A 24,785-nucleotide genomic window follows, 5' to 3' on the forward strand; every position below is an offset into this window, starting at 1 on the left:
CACCTTCTTGAGGAAATCTCTTCTTTTGTTTTTAAATTGAAGTATAGTTGATTTACAATATTTTATTAGTTTTTCATGTACAGCATAGTGATTCAGTATTTTCATATTATACTCCAATAAAAGTTATTACAAGATAATGGCTATAATTTCCTATGCCATACAATATACCTTTGTTGCTTATTTATCTTAGACATAGTAGTTTGTACTTCTTAATCCCACACTCCTACTTTGCCCCTTCCCCCTTCCCTCTCCCCTTTGGTAACCACTAGTTTGTCTTTTATATCAGCAAGTCTGTTTCTGTAGGGACTCTCTTCTGACTTGCTCCAGTTGGGACTGGTTGTTTGCTATCCCATAGCTGTCTTCCTGGGATTCTGCTTTACTATCATCCTAGGAATTTCCTTTACCTCCTTCTTATGGTGGATTCTGTTAGCTGATTCCTTTATCTTTTTTCCTTTGGTTTACTCCCTGAGTTTTGATGGCGCACATCTTCTGACAGCTTCCTGAGAAAGACTGCAAGTTAGGAAAAATTTTCAACACCTTGCACATCTGAAATGACTCATTTTATCCTTACACTTGATTGATAGTTTCTTAGTATAGAATTCTAGATTGAAATTACTTTTACCTCAGAATTTTGAAGGCATTGCCCCAAAGCCTTCTGACATCCCATTTTGTTCTTGAAAAGTATGATGACATTGTAATTTTTGTTTCTTTGCATAAACTTGTTTTCCTTTTTTCCCTCATTGGAAGTGAGCTCATTTCCCTCATTGTAAGAGCTTTCTTTGAACCCACTGTTCTGAAATTTCACAATAATGCCCTCTAGAGTGAGTCTATTTTCATTCATTGTTCTGGTGTTTAATGAACCCTCTCAATTTGGAAACTCATGTCTTTCAGATCTATAAAATTATATCGAATTATTAATTAATATATTCAATTATTTCCTCCCTCTATTCTCTCCAATTATTCAGATGTTGGATCCATTGGACTGGCCTTCTAATTTAAAAAAAATTTCCCTGCCACTTTCCATTCTTTTTTGCTCTAGTCTAAGCTTGCTAAATATTTTCAAGCTTATTTTCCACACTTCTTATTTTTTTAAAAAATGTCTGTTATCATATTCTTGATTTCTAAGAGTTTCTTTTTTGTTTCCAAAATGCTGCTTTTTAAAAATACCATACCAGGGCTTCCCTGGTGGCGCAGTGGTTGAGAGTCCGCCTGCTAATGCAGGGGACACGGGTTCGTGCCCCGGTCTGGGAAGATCCCACATGCAGCGGAGCGGCTGGGCCCATGAGCTGTGGCTGCTGAGCCTGCGCGTCCGGAGCCTGTGCTCCACAATGGGAGAGGCCACAACAGTGAAAGGCCCGCGTACCGCAAAAACAAAAACAAAAACAATAAAAATACCATACCATTCTTATTTTACAGATGCAACATCTTTTTCTATCTCTCTGAGGATATTAAAATAGTTGTTTTTTTAAGTTTTCTTCCCATCTTTCCCTATCTGTTCAATGTAAGCCACTCTGTTTCTTCCCAGTTTCTTTTTTGTCCTGTTTTTCCTTTGGGTTCTATCTTTAATGTTGTAAGCTTTCCTCAAGTTGTTGATGACCCCGGGGCTGTGTGATCCTATTTAAAACAGGTGCATGAAGAAACTGAAGCTCTGAGCATGTGGACAGAGCTTGTCAACTGGGGGCTGCACTGAAGACTTGTCTGGGTTCCCTCTGCAGGACCTCTGGGTCTTTTCTCTTGGGCTAAATGGATTCTCCAGAGAGGATCCTTCCTGTCTTCTACCTGGAAGGATCAGCCTGAAGATTACATTTTGAGCCAAGTGCAGGATGAGAGTTGGGGACGTGTGTCTTCAACATTCACAAGGTTTATTTTCACTTTGCCTTCTTCTTCTCCTTCTCCTTCTTTTTTTCTTCTCTCAGTATGGAACCTCTCTCTTTCTGGGAAAAAGTCTCTAATGTTATTCCAGGGTGGGAAAGGGGAAGTCAGCCAATCTTGTGGAGTGGGGGAGATGCATCTATCCAGTTCTAAACAAACTTTCAATCCATCCTGCTATTTTCAGTCCCACTTTTATCTCTACTTCCAGAGGTACTTAATGCTACCAATTCCTGAGCCATTGAGAGGTTCTGTGAATGTATTGACATATCACTTTTGTTCTTGGTTTCCTTAATTGTTACCTTGGGATTCAGCTTTCTTATGTCAGTCATATCAGTTACCTCCTTTACAGTTACTTTCCAATTCTCAAAATATTATTGCTATCTCTTAATTTATTTGTACTTTTTCGGTGTGTACTTTGAAAAATCTCTTTACTGTAATTTTTAGTGACATTTGGAAAGGGAATGTTGCTGAATTCTATATAGAGAGGGAATATATATAGAAAATCTCCAGAAGTCTGCCACATCTTGAAAGTGGGTTTCCTCTAACTCTATTTCTTCTTCAACTCCATCCCAACCGAGTTTCAGTTTTATAGATTTTTCTGTGTCCTTGCTGATTAAACTTTATTCAGAAAAGAACTTAACAAATTCATTCACCCTCAGGTGTAATGAATGATAAGAGTTTAATGTGTTATCTCTCTCCAAAGTATTTTAATTTAAGCAGGGACTAAATTTCTTATTCGCCTTAAGCCAAAGGATTGAAGAAATAAAGCTCTAATTGAGGAATTTCAGGCACCTATATCTAAGTGTTTTGGAGACCCAGGAAAGCCTTTGTTATGCTTTCTTAAGTCATAAGCTACTTTGTTGAGGTAGGTTCAACTCTGCCCATGCATAAGGCTGGTGATAATATTAGTGTCATTCTAGGATGAGAATAAGTAAGAGTATCCGCTCTATTATAATTCTAGTCCAACTTGCATGCCTTGGAAACTATATATCGAATAGATGAATCGTCATCCTAAATATTGATATTAATCTAGAGCAAAACATATATCTTATTGTGCTTATATTAAGTATACAAAAGACAGGCATTGTCAAACAACTCTAAGCAAGCCTGCTTTAAACAAACCTCCTCATACAATTAGTGGTTGTAAGGTATTATGAAAATACAAAACACCATATAAATGTATGTCAATTAGGTCAGGAAAATAATTAGTTAATAATATGACTAACCATCTTAAACTGCTGAATAATAATAATGATAATAAACAGTATGTACTTCTTGGTTGAAGCAGACACAACTACCTACACTTTGATAAGGAGCACATTTCGATCTTTAGCAAATGACAGAATTTGCCTCCAGCATTCTGGGGGCTACTATACAGGGAATTAAGGTCAAATTTACCTGCTATCCAAGGACAGAGGTAGCAAAAACAGGAGAGAAAAGAACATAAGACTAGTTAAAGTCTCCTCCTTAAATCTTGATTTCTGGCCCTATTATTTTGTTAAATACTACTATTACTAATAACAACAATAATAATAACAATTGTCCATGCATCGCTTACTATGGACTGGGCATGTTAAAGTATTTTACGTATATTAAGGAATTTACATACAACTTCATGAGGTAGGTGCTACTCCCATTTTACAGATGAGGAAACTAAAAGCACAAAGAGGTTAAACAACTTGCCACAGTGAGTGGCAGAACTGGGATTTAAATCTAGGCTACCCAGCTCCAGAGACTGGCCCTAAATACCACTCTGCACTGATGCTACTTTTTCTGCCTTTTTCCTCTGTTCAACTAATTCAGTTACAAATACATATTTTCATCACCAGTTATGCAACACTTACTTCACCCTCATCTTATCAAGAATTTAGTGGTTCTTTTGATAAAATGCCAATACAAGCAAAAACAAAGTTCTCCAGGATATGAACATTTTCATAATTTGTATCAACCCAACCTAAACTTTACCAGCCCGAATCTTGTTTCTTCAAGGCTTGACAAATATACTGTTGCACCGTATTTTAAGAAGCCTCCATCCGAGCGCTTACATTGTAGCTCCACTTATCTGTCCTGTGCATTTCCTAGAAACCCTTCTGATTCTTTTCCCTCACTGATGTTTCCCAGTATCAACTGATAAGCTGAATAGAAAATGCTATACTGAATGCATTTTCTAACTATCAAACATGCTACAAATTAATAACTGAATCATCTTACCACTTGTCCGTCTGGGGCTTCCTGTTTTAATGTTGAATAAATAAATAACTAAATAAAATAATAACAACGACAACAATAAAAATAATAATAAAGATTTACAGTTAGCAAAGCCATTTCATCTGCATTAGTGGATTTGTTCTAATTCTTAGCATTTAAACCCACGGTTCCTGTTTGCCTTGGGAATACTGTGCTTTTTCTTACCGGTCTTGCAAATCTGCCCTTAAAAGAAGAACCTCTGAATTTTATATACATACATGTCTACGGTTTCATACAAAATCGGCATGTTAACTTCCATCGGAGAAACAAAGTGAATGAGAACGGCCGAATTTTTAAGACGTAAGAATGACCGCGTCGCCGTAAGAGGGAGGCGGCTGCGCCCAGGCCCGACTCCCGCCCCAGGCAGGCCGCGGCCTCTCCGTGCCTCTCCCGCCCCCGCGGCGTGTGGCCCCCGTGGCGCAGGGCCGGCCTGGCCTGGCTGAGCGCCCCACCCCCGGGCCGCGGCGGCGCCCCCTGGAGGCCGCGGCGGGCAGAGCGGGCGGAAGGAACCCGAGCCGAGCTGCCACCGTGTCCGAGCGGGAGCCGCCGCTGCAGCCGCCGCCGGAGTGTCGCGGGCCCGGAGTCCGCCTGGAACGCCCTTCTCACCGCCCGCCACGTCGCAGCGCCCGCCGGAGCCGCCTCGCCGCCCGCGCACACCCGAAGCGGCCGGGCCGGGCCCGCCTCGGCCCTCTGCTCGCCCTCCCCGCCCCGCACCGGCCTTCACTCTGGAGCGGCCCCGGCAGCCGCAGCAGGGGCGGCGGCGGCGGATCGAGGAGCTCTCCAGGTCGTCCCGGGAGAGGCTGCTGCAGTCCCGGGACAGGATGTTCTCCAAGTTCACCTCCATCCTGCAGCACGCCGTGGAGGCGGTAAGGCCTCGGGCTGCGGGCGCACGACAGGCCGGGGATGGCGGCCGGCCTACGCTCCCCCGCCGGCCCCGGGAGAGCCCGGCGGCCTCGGCCCGGCCCTCGGCGTCCCCGGCCCCGCGGAGGGGCGAGGCCCGGGGCGGGCGCCGCGGGGTCGTGCGGGCGCCGGGGCCTCGGGCCTGGCTCCGAGCGGACCCCCTGCTCTCCTTCCTGCTCCGGGCCGGCGTGGAGCCCTTTCCTTCGCTCAGGAGGGTGGGCGGGGGTCCCCGGCAGGATCGGCCCCCCGGCCCGGGTCGGGGGTCACCCGATTCCTCCGGTGGGGACAGGGGAGTCGGGGAGCACCTGACAGGGCCACAGGGCTCTCCCCCGGACTCCCTGGCCGTTAACCTCAAGTGGTCAGCGTTGACCAAGACAAAAGAAACGGCCTAACACTGCTTAGGTTTGTTTTGTTTTGGGGGGTGGGGAGGCAGGAAGGGGTGCTCTTGCTGGGGGCGCGGCTCTGGCGAGGAAGCAGCCCACCCGACCCCAGTTTCGTAGTCTGGCCAGGTCTTGCTTTCACAGGCCTTGCGGCCGAACTCAGCTGGACCTTACTGGTTGATGTGAAGTAGGCGTTTGGAGGGTCTCGTCGAGGGCGCTTTAGACAGCTTCCAAGCCCTCACACAGCACCGGGACCATCTGTTTCCTTTCACCTCTTCCTTTCCTGGACGCTCGTCGTTTTTCCTGCAATTGTACCCTCCTCTGAGGATTTTAGACACAAGCATAGGGAGACATTACTCAAATATCCTAACACTAATAAAAGAGAAGTAACTAACAGGAAAATGTCTTCCTGCTGTTTCAGTGAAAGGGGTCGAGTTGCTTTACTCTGGTTGTTTTGCTTTATTTTATGCTGGCAGAATTGCCCAAATTGAAAAATGCACCCTGTGAAGTTCATAACAAGTGCAGTTTTGCTAGTGTTACTTTGCTGGTTTTAAAAATGTCATTCTCTTTCTATGTTCAGTTTGAGTGATACAACACATTCAAATCTACACAACTTTATGGAAAAAACAAAACAAAACCCAATTACAATAGCACAGTTTTTATGGCCAGATAAAAATAAAATGGATTTTTAAAACTCAGTAATGGAAACAAAACTTCGATACAATTTTTATTTTAAATGCTGTGTGGGAAATGTTTAAGAGTCATTTTAGCTCTACTACAAGTTCTTGAGAAAATGAGTGTATCAAATCAAGCAAGACAGGGTTTTTCATAGATGAAGAGCAGTATTACTCATGAGGGAGATGACAGTTTTAGACTTTAAGGCAACTTTTAATTTTCCTTTCTTGGCTTCTACACAATCAGTCTACAGCACCTTATTGTAAGAATTTAACTGAAATTTATAAAAAACAGCGATATTTACATTTGATATTATTCCTTAACTTAAAGTACCAAGAATCATTTAATTTTTAACACTCACTACAGCTAAATACTGAGATAATTGGAAATAAAAGTTTATTACATTATTTATATTCTTTACTAATTCAGGCTGATATTTACAGAAATAAGTAGTTAGAGAAAGAAAGATGGCTTTCATGCTCTCCCAGTAAAGACTCATTTTTGTCCAGAGGCCTGTGTTCTCTGTCTGCGTTATCTTTTTATGACTGTATGTGTTAGCATCTATCAGATTATCCATGTAAATTGTCTGACTCTGGCTCTGTAATATCCAGGTTCTCTACTTTGCTGAGGTTAGTGAGCAAAAGTTAAGAATGGATTATATTCACCTGGTCTTAGGAGTTAATGCCCTGCATTTAGAAAAGTAATGTTTTTATTTGCTTAGCATTAATGTTTTCAGCTGTGATACTTCCCAGTTTACCTTGATAAGAGGTTAAATCTTATGAAAAAATTTTGGCATACTTTTTTTTCCCCCTTTTAACATTCTCTTGGGAATGAACTCATATGTAATGCTGAATAAGCCACCTTTGTGGTATTTGAAGAATATATTTTTTTCCTAGCCCAAGATTGGTTTACATTTATTCAGTTCTCTTTCTTTATTTGCTTGACATTTTTTTCTGTGTACTAATCTTACCATTCCTCAGTTTATTTCATTGGCTTTTCTCTGTACTCCTTTTAGTTTGTATGCCCAATTAGCATTTTCTGATACAGTATTGCAATTATCATAATTATCAGGATTCTACAGAGATGGGAGATAATCCTATATGCAGATGCTGACATGACCTTTTTTCAGTTGTGTCATTATGTGAATCTCTAATGTTTTCTCAACCGTTTTGGTATTATTACTTCCTAGGTTTCTTTCTTCCTTTTTTTTTAAAAATTAATTAATTTATTTTTGGTTGCCTCGGGTCTTTGATGCTGCATGCGGGCTCTCTTTAGTTGCAGCGAGCAGGAGCTACTCTTTGTTGTGGTGCGCGGGCTTCTCATTGCCGTGGCTTCTCTTGCTGTGGAGCACGGGCTCTAGGCACAGGGGCTTCAGTTGTTGTGGCTCGTGGACTCTAGAGCGCGCAGGCTCACTAATTGTGGCGCACGGGCTTAGTTGCTCCGCAGCATGTGGGATCATCCTGGACCAGGGATCGAACCCGTGTCCCCTGCATTGGCAGGTGGATTCTTACCCACTGTGTCACCAGGGAAGTCCCTCCCTAGGTTTCTTGTTTCAATTGGATCAGCGTTCAAATGGTTTTTTAGGGTCAACCAGGTAAATATTCATTTAAATGGGGTTTAAATGTAGAGTTTTCCTTATTGTTTAATTAATGGTTTCTTCACATTTCCTGTTAACTGCTTAACAAGGATGAAATACAACTAAGATGTTCTCAAAGATCAGTATTTGAAGATGTGTTATTAAGCTGATAGACTGCATTTTGAATTTAGGAGAGAAATTCACACCTTGATCAAAAACAAAAACTGTAATGTAACTCTTGCCTCCTGTTTCAGAAATGACAGTTTTCCCTCAGCATACAAATGATTGGTCAGTAAGAGTTATGAAATGAATCTGTTCTTTTAGCCAGTTGCCACATGTCACACGTCTGAAATCAGGCCTCCCATGTAGTTCTGAGGTGGATTATTTTAGTACAGCTTCTCCAAAGGATAAATAAAACACCTTCCATACAATTCAACATTTGTTAAGGGCCTTTGTCTATGTGAGGTTATCTGCCAGGGACTAATACCTTTTAAATTCCAGTCAGTTCCATCCTTGAGGGCAGATTTATTCCAAGAGGATAAAGGGCAGTGTCAGGAAAGAAAGTTTCATCTACCTTAACTAATTAATTCAATGGAAGTCATCTTTCAGAATTTGAATGCAACATTTTCTTTTTAAATTATAGTTTGAGTTAATGATGATTGTTGGGACCAGCAATTCCTTAAAAATCTACTCTGCACTAGGAATTAAAACATAAGATGAGGGCTTCCCTGGTGGCGCAGTGGTTGAGAGTCCGCCTGCCGATGCAGGGGACACGGGTTCATGTGCCAGTCTGGGAAGATCCCACATGCCGCGGAGCGGCTGGGCCCGTGAGCCGTGGCCGCTGAGCCTGTGCGTCCGGAGCCTGTGCTCCGCAACGGGAGAGGCCACAACAGTGAGAGGCCCGCGTACCGCAAAAAAAAACCCCAAAAAACCCAAAACATCAGATGGAACATATGTAGTGTTTTCTTAAGTGTATTCTTTTCCAACAAGTGATCTTTAACTTTAGTCCTTTAGTCATTCAGTAAATATTTTATGAGCCCACCAAGAAAGCATGGCACAGTGTGAGTTCACAGTGAGAATACATTGGGAGACAAAACAAAACACTGGTTAAAGTACAAGCAGTGCACAAGAGTGTGGCCTAGCCCCTAGAGCCAGTCAGAGCAGGGTTCCAGGCTTGCCTGTGTCCCTTGCTTTTTCACTAGACAAGTTACTTAGTCTTTGTACATTTCAATTTCTCACTGTAAAATGGAAATAATTGTATCTATCTGATAGAATTGTTGTGAAAATTAGAATGAGATTGTATATATGAAGTGCTTAATGCAGTGCCTGGCACATAGTAAGTGCTTAATAAATGTGAATCATTATTATTATTATTATCTGGATGATTGTTCAGCCAGTGAGTTCTATAGGAGGAGGGGAGTAAACACTTAGGGTTGGAGTAGTTGCAGAAGGCTCCCTGGAGGAAGTGAGACTTGAGCTGGACTTTGGAGAGGAAGAGAAGATAGGATGGGCGTCTGGAAAGTTGCTACAGAGAAGAAGCATTTTAAAAGATCTGGGCATGGAATGTTCATGATACATGTGAGACTGCAGATGTGGCTTTGAGAACACTAGTTCTCATCTGAGTTATCAATGTAGGTAGGTCCTTTTGTGTGGTAGGTATTTTGGAGAAAGAGAGTCCAGGTTTCTAATTACAAGTAGTGTTTCTTTGGGCAGGTAGTTAATGACTCAGGGTCTTAGAGTTTAGTGTGAGAATTTAAGAGCATATGGTAAGTGTACACTTTGTAGCACTGTGTCTGGCACATAACTACTCATTAAATGGGAGCAACTGCTGTTTGTTCACTCAGTAAATGGTACTGAATGCTTACTATTTGCCATCATTGACTTGGAAACTGGGGATTCAGTGATGAGCAAGATGATAAAATCTTTGTAAACTCATTGAGTTTACAATCTAGCGGAGAAGATGGGTAACTCGACAATTACAAACATGGGATAAGGGCTGGGAGAGAGTGAGCAGTCAGTCAGGGAGTGGGTGCCACAAAGTGTTTGGAAAGGACTATAACCTCGGCAGGAAGTCTGGCAAGACTTCTCAGAGAAAGTAATATCCAAGTTAGATATTCAGGTCAGTTTTTGGTTGAGATAGTGATCAATCGCATGAATTTTCAAAAATTTGATCTCTGTATTGTAAGAAGTTAACTCAAACTAGAATCCCCTCATGCTGATTCACACATCTTTTTTTTTTTTAACCCAGAGCGTAAATGTTTTTATGTAATGATAAAGCATATATTTTGCATGTTATAATTTGAAATGAAAGAGGCAAGTTTACTAGGAAGTTTTACTTAAATAAAAAAATTTATTCATGTTTGAACAAGATTGTTACTAAATTATTAGCAACTTAGAACTGTTTCACTGTCTCCGTAAATAGGTTTCTTATTTAAAGCAAATTTCTGCAAGAGATTCACAAGTAAGCAACACCATCCTGCTTTGAATTTGACTGAAACAGCAAAGGCCCTGACACAAATCATTTAAGACCTCTGATTTAGTAACTTTCCTTGTAAATAGAGTTAAATCCCGTGGGTGAAATAATGTGGAACAAGGATGCTTTAATTCCATATATGCCCTGGAAATTTCCTTGGAAAAATTTAACAAGTCATAATATTTACACATAAGAAAGTAGGTACATTTTTTGAAACACCAAATTTCATTCGGGTTTGTCCCAATTGTTAATACATAATTAATTAATAATAATTGTTAACACTACATAAAGTTGGTGTGTAAAAAACCAGGCCCAAAAAACAAGAGAAATTTTATGTGTTTTGAGAAAGATTCTAAAAATAAGTAGCTGATTAAAACAGACTTTTTAATCTAAAAATTTCAGGAAGATTATTTCCCCAAGTTAATTCTTTCTTTCCTATTTTTCTTTTTAATTGTTTTCTCAATCTCCTACAAGTTATTTCTTTCCCCATGTTCTTGAAGTGTACAGTCCCAAAGGTTTTAACTCCTTTGTTAAAGATCTTAAAGTCTTTTAAAATTTTTCATAGCATTCTATTTGGAAATGAGATGAATATTTATATTTTCTTAATTCAATACTCTTCAGAGTGGTATGAATATGCACATATGAAAAAGCTAGCATTACGATGTTGATGGTTGCTGAAAATTTTTCAGGTCCATTTTCTTCCTAAGTACAGTTCATCTTCTGGATTGAAACACTTAAGACGTCATGACCAATGTTTATAATTTGGTCAAGAGTTTGGAAATTGTTTTGACAGGGTTTCGAACTTTGAGGTCCCTGCAGGAGACTCCAAGAAATCAAAATGGAACAAGTAGAGTATAGGAGTGACATGGCCTCTTAGGTCATCTGTTTAGATGAATATATGAAAATGGACGATTACGCTGCCATGGTTTAGGTTCCCGAAATAGAAACCTATTTGTTCTTTTTTTTTAAATAAATTTATTTATTTTATTTTTGGCTGTGTTGGGTCTTCTTTGCTGCACGTGGGCTTTCTCTTATTGTGGCAAGCAGGGGCTAATCTTCGTTGCATTGCGCAGGCTTCTCGTTGTGGTGGCTTCTCTTGTTGCGGAGCATAGGCTCTAGACGCATGGGCTTCAGTAGTTGTGGCTCGCAGGCTCTAGAGTGCAGGCTCAGTAGTTGTGGCGCACGGGCTTAATTGCTCTGCGGCATGTGGGATCTTCCCTGACCAGGGCTCAAACCCGTGTCCCCTGCTTTGGCAGGCAGATTCTTAACCACTGCGCCACCAGGGAAGCCCAAAACCTATTTGTTCTTAAGAAAACTGGGTCAACTCTGCACTTTCTGACCAGAATTTATTGATGATACTAGGACTGAGAGAGAGTTCTCTCTCTCTTTCTTTCACTCTTTTTAAGGACAAGAAAATGTTTTAGAAGGTACATCAATCTTTTTCTATCCATTTATCACCCATTTGAAATACTTGTAAATTTGCTATGAGATGGCTGAAGGGATATAATTTTGGTCTTAAAACTTCTGAAGTAAATTTCAAAATTAAAATGTAAAACATTTTTGACTTTGTGGAATTTAAATTGGTAGTGTCTTGTTCATGTAGTTATTTTGCTAAAAATATGCACTGCCTAATCTAGGCTTAAAAAGAAAAGATTCACTTCTGTATGTCATTGAAAATACAGAACAGTTTTAATCTGATTACAGGGTTGACTTTGGTGATGTGTAACTAATTACATAGCAACCTTTTTACTGGCTTGCATTTCAAAGTCCTAGGTACAAAGATCCCTGGTTATCGATAATTCCATTTTACAGATACTTTAGTAATAGAATATTGTGTTGTCGTGTAACGCTGTTACTTTTGAAGCCATATATATAGTAACTAGTGTCGGGGAGTAGAAAAAATACCCAATACTATAATATAATAATAATGCTGATAAATGTGTTTGTCCTATTTCTTAATAAATCATTTTTACTTTCTTGGATTTGACTCATTTTGTTTCTTTTTGATATTGACATAAAGAATCAAATTAAAGCTCACCCCTTATTCTTATGCTGCTTTTGCATCATTAGTAGACAAATACAGAGTTATACTTAATGGGAAACTTTTAATGCCATTTTCTTAATTGCTGTGGTCTTTTTTGTTTGTGTTTGTGTAGCTTGCACCTTCTCTTCCTTTACAAGAAGATTTTGTTTATCACTGGAAGGCAATTACCCATTACTACATAGAGACTTCGGGTAAGAAACAATGCTAATATTAATTAAAAAGAAAATTTGTGAAATGCTAAAATACATTTCAAACTAGTTTTCAAAATTATTTTATATTAAACTTACAAACAGTTTATTTTACTTTTAATTACTCTCATAGATTCATTCAAAAGTGTATCTGTTGAACACCTACTACGTGTAAGCATTGTTCTAGGCACTGGGAAATATAACAATCAAACAGACAAAAATCTGTCCTAGCAGAGCTTATGTATTGATTGGGAGGAAGCGGACAATAAATAGACAAGTATACATAGTGTGTCAGATGGTAAGTGCTAAGGAGACGATGAAGCAGGCTAAAAGGGATAGAGGTGGGGGTCAGGGGCAGATGGCTCTTTAAGATTAGAGAAAGCCTTGTTGCCCCAGGTGACTGCTGAGCTGAAGTCTGAAGGAGGAGGAAGCAAGCCTGGGGCCACCTGGGGCAGAAGTTCCAGGAGAGCGCCCAGCGCACAAACCCTGAAGCTGGAGCGTGCAGCACTTGGCTTGTACTAGGAACCACAAGGAAGTGTGGCTAGAGCAAGTGGACGAGGAGGGAAATGGGAGGAGGTGACAAAAGACAGGTGAGGGTGCAGATTCACACAAGGCCTTGTAAGCCATTGTAAGGGCTTTGGCTTTTACTCTAAGATGGGAAGCCGTCAGAGGGTTTTGAGTGGAGGTGTAACATAATCTGTTTTAAAGGAATCACTTTGGCTTCTGTGAGAAAATTAGATGGGAAGTATGCAGAGGTGAAGCTGGCAGAACAGTTAGGGGACTATTGCAGTGGTCTGAGAGATGGCGGTGGCTCAGACTAGGGTGGAGGTGTAAGAAGCGACTGTCCTCTGGGTATACTTTGAAGAAAGCTTTGTTGGTGCATTGAATATTGGGTATGAGAGTAAGAGTCATGGATAACTCCAAATGTTGGGGCTTAGGCAGTTGGAAAACTAGGAGGGCCACTCACTGAGAATGGGGAGACTGCTGGAGGAGCAGGTTTGTGAGGCACTGTGGACATGTTTAGTCTGAGACGCCCATTATATATGCAATTGGATATGTCAAGTAGACAGTAGGAAATAGGAATCTGGAATTTAGGGTAGAGGCCTAAACTAGACATAGGGAATTGAGACTCATCGGCATGTAAGTAGGATTTAAAGCCTTGAGACTGAGTGAGATTATCTAGGGTTAGCTAAGGATAGACGGAAGAGGGAAAGTGTTCAGGAACTAAGGCCCTGCAACTCAATGTTTAGAGATTGGGAAAATGAGAATGATAGCAAAGGAGATTTTGCTTTTGCCAGTTCGGTAGCAGACAGCCAAGAGAGAATGGTGTCCTAGAAGCTGGAGGAGGAGAGAAGGAACCAAGTGTCAAATGATGTCACACTGATGAAGGCTGGGAACCGGTCATTGGATTCAGCCATGAGGAGCTCATTAGTGGTCTTGATAAGAGCTCTTTTAATAGCAAGGAAGAGAGAGGAGACCTGATTGGAGGAAGTTTCAGAGAAAATGCACAGAGGGCATATAGAGACAGTGTGTGAAGACTGCTGTCTTGAGGAGTGCTAGTGGAAAGGGGGGCCGAGAAAAGGGGCAGCAGCCACGGGGGCGATGTGGCATTGAGGGGGTTTTAAAGTTTTTGTAAAGATGGAACATACTAGAACGATGTAGTGGAGAAGGACAGGTGGGTACGAGAGTCATATGAGATCATCTCTGAGCCATATCCTTAAGTTGGCAAGTGGGGTGTGGGATCCTAGTGCATTAGTGGAGGCTTAGCCTTCATCGACTTGTGGACAGTTCATCCATAACATTAAGGCAGAAAGAAGAACATACGGGTGTAAATTCAGGAAAGGGGTAGACATGGTATAGGGAGTCTTTGGAAGTTATTTTCCAGTTGCTTCAATTTTTCTTAGTGAGTAGACTGACGAGTGAATATGGGGAAATGTGAATAAATTAGGTCAAAGGTTGGCAAAACTTTTCTGTGAAGTGTCAGATAGTAAATATTTTAGGCTTTGTAGTCCATGCAGTCTCTGTCGCAACTATTCAATTCTGCTGTTATCGTGCAAAAGCAGCCATCAACAATAAATAAAAGAATGGCATTCTTTTGTTCCAGTACAACTTTATTAAAACAGATGGCAAGCCTGGGTTTGTCCCATGAGCTGAAGTTTGGCAACCTCTGAAGTAAGGAAACAGAGTAGCCTTGCTACATAGCACTATGGGCTCCTTTGAGGAATGTATAGGTAAATGCTAGTGGATGTGCAGATTGGACACATGTTTTTTAACTGAAAGGAAACATGAAAAAAAAATAGTTGATCTGATAAGCTGATGGGGTCATAGGTAATTCTTCTTTAAAAGAAAGGAATTCTTCATATTTGTATAGTAAGTGAAAATCAGACTATCTATATCTATATATACACCTTTAAGTGTAAAATATAATTTCTACCTTAATTTGGATGTTTAGACAGCAGATCTACAGAAAGTTTTTTGAGAGGAGCTGCCTTTTCAAATGACTATTCTTAGCCCTTGTGAATTTCTCACCCCTCCACGGTCTTAAGGATATGCTTTACAGGAAAGCCTGTGAGTTCTTGCTTTAAATGATTTTTTTGCAGTCTTGTAGCAAAAACAAGTGTGCACACTACAATAAAGTATGGGACAAAAAGGTGCATCAGGCACAGAGGGAGAAGGAAGAAGGGAGAAATAGGAGGCAGTGTCTGACCTGGACTTTAAAGGATGAGCAGTAGGTTTTGAGGTAGATAAGGAGGGCAAAGGCATTTCAGATAGAAGGAATAGCTTATGCAAAGGCACAGGGATCTAAACATGGTTTGGGATGAGAGTGGACGGCAGAAACTAGATCTTCTTGAGAGCTAGGATTTTAATCCTGTCAAGTTGAATTTACAGTTTATTTATTTCTCAAAAAAAACAGTCTTTTTGATTATTTTTCTCCATAAATAAGTGTAATCAGACCATGCTTAAATATTCATTCTTTCCTGGAATGTTTATATATAAAGTCTGTAGTAAAACAGGTGAAAAGACATTTTTAAAAAGCAGATTTCAAATAAAATTACACATTATTTTTTATTAGTCCTAGGCTACTCATTTTAGAAGAATACGAAGTTAAGACATCATAAGTTAACATTTCTTGAATTCTTACTATGTTCTAAGGCACTGGGCTTTACACAGAGTATTTCGTTGAAATCATACGACAGCACTTACTGGTGTTGATCAACTCCATTTTATAGATGTTGGTGCTGAGGCTTAAACAGTTTGCCCAGGTCATCCAGCTAAAAGTGACAGAGCCAGGATTTGAATTCAAGTTGTCCAGCTCCAGGTCTCATGCTCTTAACAACTGTCCCGTACTATATCAAATTTGGTACATATATGTCCTCCTGGGGAACAAGAGTGACTCTTCTCTTTCCATTGTTTTCTCCATAAGGCTTTAGTATTATCGTTTGGTCTGTGTGTGTGTATATATAATACATACATGTGCATATGCACAGACAAAGCTTTAAATCATCAGATACATAGTATACCAGGATTGTGTAGTATGAACTGTAGCAGTACTAAGTGAAGGAGAATAGAGACGTAAAAAAGAACTTGTCACTCCCTAATATATTTTGTATTTAGACATTCTATAAAACTTCACATTTTATTGAGAGTAATTTAACCCTTATGTAATAAAGATAGGTTAATAAAACCATGTGTTTTCGATATATAAAAAGTATCCATGAATTTTTATTTTGAAAAAATATTTTATAAGAATTCTCCTGAGAAGCATCTTTTACTTTGGGAGTAGGTATCTGCTAATGAGAGGAGATGTCAGAAATTTTTAATAGAGGGGTTTTCTTTGGGGTCCTCATGTTTTCAAATCTGGAGATGAATTGGGGACAGTAAGTGCATTGTTACAAAGCAGTGTAGCATTGATCAAAAACAGAACCTGTCCTCTCCTCATATCCTACGTTATTCAGCTTAACATTCACGGCCAACCTGTTTCTATATAAAGAGACCTAAAGTTTAGATCTTCTGAACTGGCTAATTGAAAAAAAATTTCTTTAATTATAAATGGGTACAAAATTCTGATGTTACTTATATTTTTTCTGATCGTGTTCCCATTCCGCATATAAATGGCTCCTTTGCTGGATTACTTTGCATGAATATTAGCTTATAGACCATCTTTCAGAATATAGATTGTTTTTGAGTAAGATATAAGCCTCACTTAAGTGTGTGTAGTTCAGATTTTTCTGTTTGAATAGGAACAGGGAAATATAAAGAGTATTTTAGGTGCAAATGTGCAGATAAAAATGTTTGAAAATTTGATGAATGTTTTTATTGTTTAGATGATAAAGCCCCGGTGACAGATACAAATATTCCATCTCATCTGGAACAGATGTTGGTTATCTTGATACAAGAAGAAAGTGAACGGGAATTTGGAGAGACAGGGCCATGTATGGAATATTTACTTCATCACAAGATCTTGGAAACATTATATACCTTAGGGAAAGCTGATGTAAGTTCCTAATCCACGTGGCATTCTTGGGCATGTTATGTGTTCATGTCTTAGAGATAAGGAAGCTGCCAAGCACTAAGTTTAATTGTAGAGTTGTGTGTTAAGTATGGCAGGATTCAAGTCAGTATGTGGAAAAAAAAGAAAACTGTATGGCCTCTGTGAACATGACTTTGCATAGATATAGCGAAGCTCCCAAATGCTCTCGACAACAACTGGTACTTAGGCTGCTTAGAATTACAGTGTAAACATTTGTGAAAATAAACTCAAGTGCAGACGCTCAGAATCAAAGGAAATGAGTAGGAACCCAGTGCAAATTGGGTTACAAAACTAGGAAGTATTTTTCATAATCCTGAAAGAAAATGTCACTGATTATTCTGACGTTAACTCTACTGACGAGTGGAGCCAGTTTCAAGTAAGTCTCTTTGGTTAATCTTCCTCCTCTTTAAAAACTAGGAGGTGATCACCAAGGGGCCTCCCCCAGCTCTAAAAATCTGTGGTTCTGTTCTGTGAATTATTATAATACATGATGTGAAAATCAAACTAGAAAAACCCCAAACTAATAGACATGTTTAAACACCAAATAGAATTATGAAGTAGTATTGAAGACAGTTTCCTTTTAACTAAATCTGTAATACTCCATTTCATTTCTAGGTTAAATTCATTCTATTTATATTTTCTAGGCAACGTGTTTGCTCCCTAACATCCTCCGATTCATTCCCCTCCTGCCTTCTTTTTCCTGTTCTGTGGAGAGAGGGGTTATGCAACATTATATTGAACAAATATTAATTGACTTTTGAGCAAATATTAATAATTATACTACTAGGAAATTTAGTTTGATATTGGTGATTGTAAGTATTGTGTTTCACCTGAATAATTGAAGGTATTTGCTATCTTAAGATATTATTGTGCTTAAGATTATAGCTTATGCTATTTCCAGATAACGTGTCTATGATGATGTTTTGGAAATACTTCTTTTGTGACTATATTTTAAATCTGAGGCAGAATAAGCAGGTTAACTATAGAACGTATAACCTTGTTAACTCATATTCTCTTAATCTACAACATGAGTAATCATCATGTTTACCTACTTTTCAGCAAATATTTAAAACAATTGGCATGTTATCAAAACTTATTTATTAAATATTCATTGCCTGTAATAATCATAATGTAAATAATTTTGCAACTAATTTAGAACAGCATTGTTAGAATAAATCACAGCAGTTTATACATAGGATTCCTTTATTTACATCATATGTGTTAGAAGGCTTTATTACTGCTACACGTGTATGATGGAAGGTTATTGATTACCTGTCATGAGCGTAAGCGGTAAGATTCTGCCTTTGCTTTGGCTGGGGAGTTTCCTGTTACCCTAGCGTTTAGACTACAAACAGGTTGGCATTGCCTGAACCAAACTGCAGTCTCCATGGCACATTATCACCAGGCTATTTGTAATTACATCAGCCTGTGGTCTCATACGCTATATTATAGTCCCAGATGTGGTTTTATTTATACAATACCAGTCAGTAATAATATGATGGAGAATTTTATTCTGATAAAGTCATTAACTGGCTAATTGCGTTGATTTTTGAAGGTGGAATATGTTCACGTACATTGCCTCTCCTATTTTTTAAGCTTTTGAGTAAGTATGTTTGCGTTGTCTGTTTTTTTCTTGTTTGCTTTTCTTTTCTCCTACCCCTAGTGTCCTCCGGGGATGAAACAGCAGGTTTTGGTGTTCTATACCAAACTTCTGGGGAAAATCCGGCAGCCACTACTTCCACATATTAACGTGCATAGGCCAGTGCAGGTATTTTGTTTCCTTTACACAAAACTTTTTAGTTCGCTTCTTTACGTATAGAAATAATTTTATATGGTTTTTCTAAAATAACATGCAAATTAGCAAATACTCGAGCTTTCTTTATGCATGACGATGTATTAAATGCACTTCATGTCTTTATATTTCTCTTTTAAAATTTTATACATTAATTTTACCATTTACCTATTTCCATGACATCTCAAGGAGAGTTTATTATATAACCCCTTAATTTTTTAGAGTAACATATTTGAAAGACCTACGACTAGCAAATGTATTTTGATAGAGGTGATTGTAAATAGTGTTCTTTCTGAAAAATGCAAGGTATTTGCATTATTTGAAAATTTTAAATATCCTGAAGGTGAATGAATGGCTGTTTACATGTTTATAAAAAGTAACCTAAGTTTAAACATTTGTTTTAAATTTTTTGACAGAAATTAATTCGACTGTGTGGTGAAGTCCTTGCAACGCCAACAGAAAATGAAGAAATTCAGTTTCTCTGCATTGTGTGTGCAAAGCTGAAACAAGATCCCTACTTGGTTAATTTTTTTCTGGAGGTATGGTATCCTTCTTGTCAACCTTCAAAGTATGTGTGTATTAAAATTATCATGAGAATTGAATTCTGTGAATAATATTAGAAGGAATTACTTCTTTGGAATCAGATAGCTTGTTTTACTTCCCAGAATTTTCATTTAAGAGCACTGTCTTATTTTAACCTGAAATCTCCTGAGAAAAACGATTCTCAAAGAATGTGATTGAGCCAGATGTATGGGGCGGTATAGGGGCTGGACAAATACAAAGCCACGGCTTAGTACAGCTTGAAGGGCAAATCAGGGAGAGAGAAGTCACGGGAATTTATAAGCTATCATATTTTCAGCCAGGCTTGCTCAAGTGCAGAGTGTGGGTAACTTGACCTGGGGTAAGGATGGTGTGTGCAGATTTGGACATGATGCGAAGCGTCATGAGTTACCTCCCCACCCTCGTGTAGCAGTTGGAATTGCTCTACTATCTTGTACTATCTTTTCATAGCTGTAGTCACCGAATCATAGTTTATGTAAATCAATTGACATTTAGATTTTAATTCCAGTTTTAAATTAGAAAATAACTTTTATGTATTTCCTGCTTTCATTTAATTTTTTTCAGCAGTGAAGTCATTTAGGAATATATTAGAAAAAATGTGTTTTTTTAGTTTAAAAAAAGTTTTTTCTTCTTTTTTTTGTTTTTTCAGATTGAGGTATAAGTTAGAGTACAATTCAGTCTTTCTGATCCACCATTCTATGAGTTTGACAAACACAGTCGTGTAACCACCAACACAATCAAGATATGCAGTATCTCCATCATCTTACCATATGTCCTTTCCTGGTCATCCTGTTTCCACCTCTGCCCCAAGCAGTCATTGATCTGTTTTCTGTCCCAAGTTTTCTCTGTTCCAGAAAGTCATAAAAATATAATCAGCCTTTTGAGTCTGGCTTTTTTTACTTCATATAATGCATTTGAGAGTCATCCATGAGTTTGGTCCTTTACACTGCTGAGTAGTATTCCACTGTATGGATGTACCACAGTTGTTTATCCATTCACCAGTTGAAGGACTTATGGGTTGTTTCCAGTTTGGGGCAATTATGGTTGAGGCCACTGTAAACATTCACAGATTTTTGTATGGATTTAGATTTTCATTTCACTTGAGTAAATACCTCAGAGTAGGATTTCCATATCATGTAGTAAGTGTATATTTGCAAAACTCGTCCCAAGTGGGTTTTTCATTTTGCATCCCATGGACGCTGTATGAGAGTTCTGTTGTTCCGTGTTCTTGTCAGAGTGGGTGTTGTCAAGTTTTTTTGTTTTGTTTTTAAAACTTTTAGCCGTTTAATAGATGGGCTCATTTTTAATTCACTTTATTTAATAAGTAATTCAGGATCTTATTCTGCATTCTTATTGGAGGTAGGTAAGCAATGAAGCTGCAAAATTGCATAAATTTAAATTTCTAGGTTAGTGTTAAGGACTATGAATGCCTGATTTTCATGGTATGCATCATATTTTGAAAGTTTGCTTCAACATGGCTGGAATAGCTTTATGATATAAATGTATCAAATATCTTGATTTGGCTAAGTGTGAGATTTTTCTTCTCAAAGTTTTTTACTAAAGTTTTCTTAGATACCTAAGTTACTTTATTTATTTATAAATTTTCATTTATTATATTTTGGCTGCATTGGGTCTTCATCCCTGCGTGCGGTCTTTCTCTAGTTGTGGCAAGCGGGGGCTACTCTTCGTTGTGGTACGTGGGCTTCTCATCGCGGTGGCTTCTCTTGTTGCGGAGCACAGGCTCTAGGCATGTGGGTGTCAGTAGTTATGGCACGCGGGCTCTAGAGTGCAGGCTCAATGGTTGCGGTGCACAGGCTTAGTTGCTCCTGCAGCATGTGGGATCCTCCTGGACCAGGGCTCCAACCCGTGTCCCCCGCGTTGGCAGGCGGATTCTTAACCACTGAGCCACCAAGGAAGTCCTGATACCTAAGTTACTTTAGATGCAGTAGATTTTTTTCCAAGCTTAAGCTTTAAGGAGTTTTTCTCAGAATCTCCGAAACTTGTTTCAAAAGTACACAGCCATAGATCAGAAGCAGAGAAAATTTGCAAGCATATGTATGCCTGCCTGTTTTCAGAGGAACATTTACATTTAGACCTCAATACCAAGAACACCTTTCTGATAGTGTTATGACTGCTGTAATGCAGCATGTTTATAGCACATACTTCTCCAAAGCATGAGGTGGTAGGTATCTCCATTTTCTGAACTGATCGGACTACTTATACGCTTTTAATGTCAGTTATTACAATCTCCCTAGCATTAGAGTTATTTATATGCATTTTATTTTTTCTTCCTGGTCAGTAAGCTCCTTGAGGACAGGGACTCTATCTCATTAATCTTTAGGTCCCCACAGCTTCTCTGGTATCTAGCACAATGCATAGTAACGTTAATTAACTCTTATTGAATGAATGAATCTTTAGAGAAATGCAGCTTTATTACTGGTAAGTAACAGATAGTAATAGAAGTACTTTGCAGTTCTTGAGCATGTATCCCCTGAAATCTAATCTCTCTGTTCATTTATATCAGCTAATAGATACATTTGCTGTGAATTAAGTGCAGATAGTAGATAAGTTAGAAACATTTTTGCCCTAAAGGAGTTTGTAGTCTGGTGATGAGGGTAAGACTAATGTTCAGATACTGTAATCTAAGGTAGAGTAAGGTGAGTATCATAAGAAAGATACCCCCTAATGCTCCCTAAATGTTCATAGGATGAAGAGATTACATCGGCCCTGGTCATTAGGAAAGGCGGCATGGAAGAGGTTGTCTTTGAAATGAGCCTTGACAGTTGTTTAGATAGGAAGGGGTGAGCATAAGTAAAGGAGTGAGGATATGAAAGTTTGTGGTGTGTTCACATAGTTTAATTAGGCCATGTGGTAAGAAAAGGGCCTAGACAGATAGGTTGGAATCGTCAGAGGCTTTGAATGGCAGGATGAAGAGTTTGTACTTGCTTGCAGAGCTTCTTCAAAATGCAGATTCCTTGGAGGTTCCACCTCCAGATATTCTCATTCTGCAGGTCTAGGTGAGACCCAGGAATCTGCCTTTTTATCAAGCCCCACAGAAGACCACAAGGCCGACAGTCCTGAGTCACACTTTGAGGAACACTAGGGAGTGAGTGCTGTTCTAGGGTTATTCTTCCTCTTGCCATTCTTATCCCAGATGCCACTCCCAACAATAGTATTAACATTTTAGACGGAATAAAATATTTTACATTCATAAAGACTATGATATGCAATTGACTTTATAGGAAATGCGGAAGTTGTTTGGGATATTCATGGAGTTCCTCAGCATTGTTTTCTTTTAATATATGTGCTCTGAGCTCAATTTCTCAAGATTGGTCTAAACTCTACTTTTACTAGTAATAAAAGTGATTTATAATAACTGTCATATAACTTTGGAAGTAGAACTTTGAGTTCATTCAGCATTTAATGCACTTCTGTGATGGGTGCAACACTCTGATAGGCCCTGCAGAGAAGCGGGTTTATGATGAATTATAACTTGTGTGAGTGATTTGACTTTTGCTCTTATGTTTAAATGCAAAGCAAGATACTTTTACCTGGAAACTAAAGATTTGCTTCAGTTTAGATTCTTTTTGTGTTTGGGTGTATGTGGTGGGGGGAAGGGTCACAATATTTCAAGCAAATCTTAGTTTTATCCTCAAAAACACGAGTAAGAATGCCCTCAGAGTGTTGATTTGTATTTACAGAGCAGAAGTATAAGGAAAAAACAGAAAAATCATCTTAGAAAACTGGTTTTAGAAGAGTCAACATTGGGGCAATGTATTTTTAGTAGCCCAGTGATTAGAAAACAGTTAACTGCAATTGAAACTTCTTGAATCTTTTTTTTCCTCACTAACATCAGTTGTTTTCAGTAGTAGTCAAATAGTTATCGCTAATATTGTTCATTGTTTATAGTCGGTGTAAAACAGTTGTTTATCGTCGGTGTAAAACAGTTTGTAGATCATGTTCTGAAGAGTATCAGAAACACCTATGTAATTTTTTTTTTAACATCTTTATTGGGGTATAATTGCTTTACACTGGTGTGTTAGTTTCTGCTGTACAACAAAGTGAATCAGCTATACATATACATATATCCCCGTAGCCCCTCCCTCTTGCGTCTCCCTCCCTCCCACCCTCCCTATCCCACCCCTCTAGGTGGTCACAAAGCACCGAGCTGATCTCCCTGTGCTATGAGGCTGCTTCCCACTAGCTATCTATTTTACGTTTGGTAATGTGTATATGTCCATGCCACTCTCTCACTTCGTCCCGGCCTCCCCTTCCCCCTCCCCATGTCCTCAAGTCCATTCTCTATGTCTGAAACACCTGTGTAATTTTAAAATATCTAAAACACAGTTTGTTTAAGTCTGGGTAGTTTCATTTGTCACAACACGTATCCATTGCTACAGTGGCTAGGTATTGAATGTTAATTATAGAAAAACTCATTAAAATATGATTTCTGTTACATGAGGCTTTTGACGTGAATCTTACAAAACATGTATTCCTTTTCAGAACAAGTTTAAATCACTGGCTTCTAAAGGAGCACCAAACACAACTTCAGAAGACGTATTGAAAGGTCAAGATTCCTTGTCAACAGATACAGGACAGTCCTGTCGGCCAGAGGAACCGTCTGGCGCTTCTGGAATGGAGCACACGGAGTTAGAAGACGAGCCTCACGCTCAGATGGATGATCTGTCCACAGGCTTGGACAGCCTCAGCATCGCTGCACTGCCAGAGGCCACGGTTGTTCGTCCTAACCAGGATTACAACTTAGTGAATTCTTTGTTAAATCTTACTAGGAGTCCTGTGAGTCATCTGCTTTACCTTCTTTCCCTCTAACATAATCTCAGTTATTTGCATAGAGAAAAAAATCTATTTTCATTTTGGTGTAAAACTTTAAATCCGTTTAAGTTGAATTTTTCCAAACAAACTGATGTATGTCTAATCCAAGCATTGAAGAGGTATGTGTCTTTCCCCTTAGGATGGCCGAATAGCTGTGAAAGCCTGCGAGGGCTTGATGCTGTTAGTGAGTTTGCCAGAGCCAGCGGCCGTCAAGTGCCTCACGCAGAGCACCTGCTTGTGCGAACTGCTCACAGACAGGCTGGCCTCCCTGTACAAGGCCCTACCTCAGTCAGTGGACCCCTTAGATATTGAAACAGTGGAAGCAATTAACTGGGGGTAAGAGCTGCTATATCTGTTTTCCCATAAAAGTGACTGCTTAAACCTACGCTTTTAAATCCATTTCCATTTTGCAATGATAGAAATCTTTAGTTTTGAAAAATACAGCATTGCTTGTGAACATTAAACAAGATTGTGTTTTGAGGCTTGTTTTAAAATTTGTTATCAGGAATGAATTGGCATGGGAACAGTCCATCTGTTACATAGTTAAGCTATTTTCCCTCTGTCTGTTAATAGTGATCAATTACGACCTTAACTGTGTTAAGATCAGTAACTTTATCTGACTATATATATATATATATATATATATATTTTTTTTTTTTCGGTACGCGGGCCTCTCACTGCTGTGGCCTTTCCCGTTGTGGAGTACAGGCTCC

At 39.2% G+C, this 24,785-nt stretch overlaps 1 protein-coding gene across 2 annotated transcripts in view; it reads left to right on the plus strand.

Moving 5' to 3' along the window:
* Positions 1-4,800: 4,800 nt before the first annotated feature.
* Positions 4,801-24,785, plus strand: part of FHIP2A (FHF complex subunit HOOK interacting protein 2A) — a 35,869-nt gene continuing 15,884 nt past the window's right edge. The window contains exons 1-7 of one of the 2 annotated variants that reach the window (XM_060126288.1): positions 4,801-4,985; positions 12,280-12,358; positions 16,681-16,850; positions 18,550-18,654; positions 19,095-19,217; positions 23,743-24,036; positions 24,212-24,408. In XM_060126288.1, coding sequence (XP_059982271.1) covers positions 4,941-4,985; positions 12,280-12,358; positions 16,681-16,850; positions 18,550-18,654; positions 19,095-19,217; positions 23,743-24,036; positions 24,212-24,408 — 1,013 coding nt within the window. In that variant the 5' untranslated portion in view covers positions 4,801-4,940. The remainder of the gene's footprint in view (positions 4,986-12,279; positions 12,359-16,680; positions 16,851-18,549; positions 18,655-19,094; positions 19,218-23,742; positions 24,037-24,211; positions 24,409-24,785) is intronic. The other variant, XM_060126290.1, reaches the window with a different exon arrangement.

This window comes from Lagenorhynchus albirostris, chromosome 16 (assembly GCF_949774975.1).
Source record: "Lagenorhynchus albirostris chromosome 16, mLagAlb1.1, whole genome shotgun sequence".
In the NCBI taxonomy this organism is placed as follows: Eukaryota; Metazoa; Chordata; class Mammalia; order Artiodactyla; family Delphinidae; genus Lagenorhynchus; species Lagenorhynchus albirostris.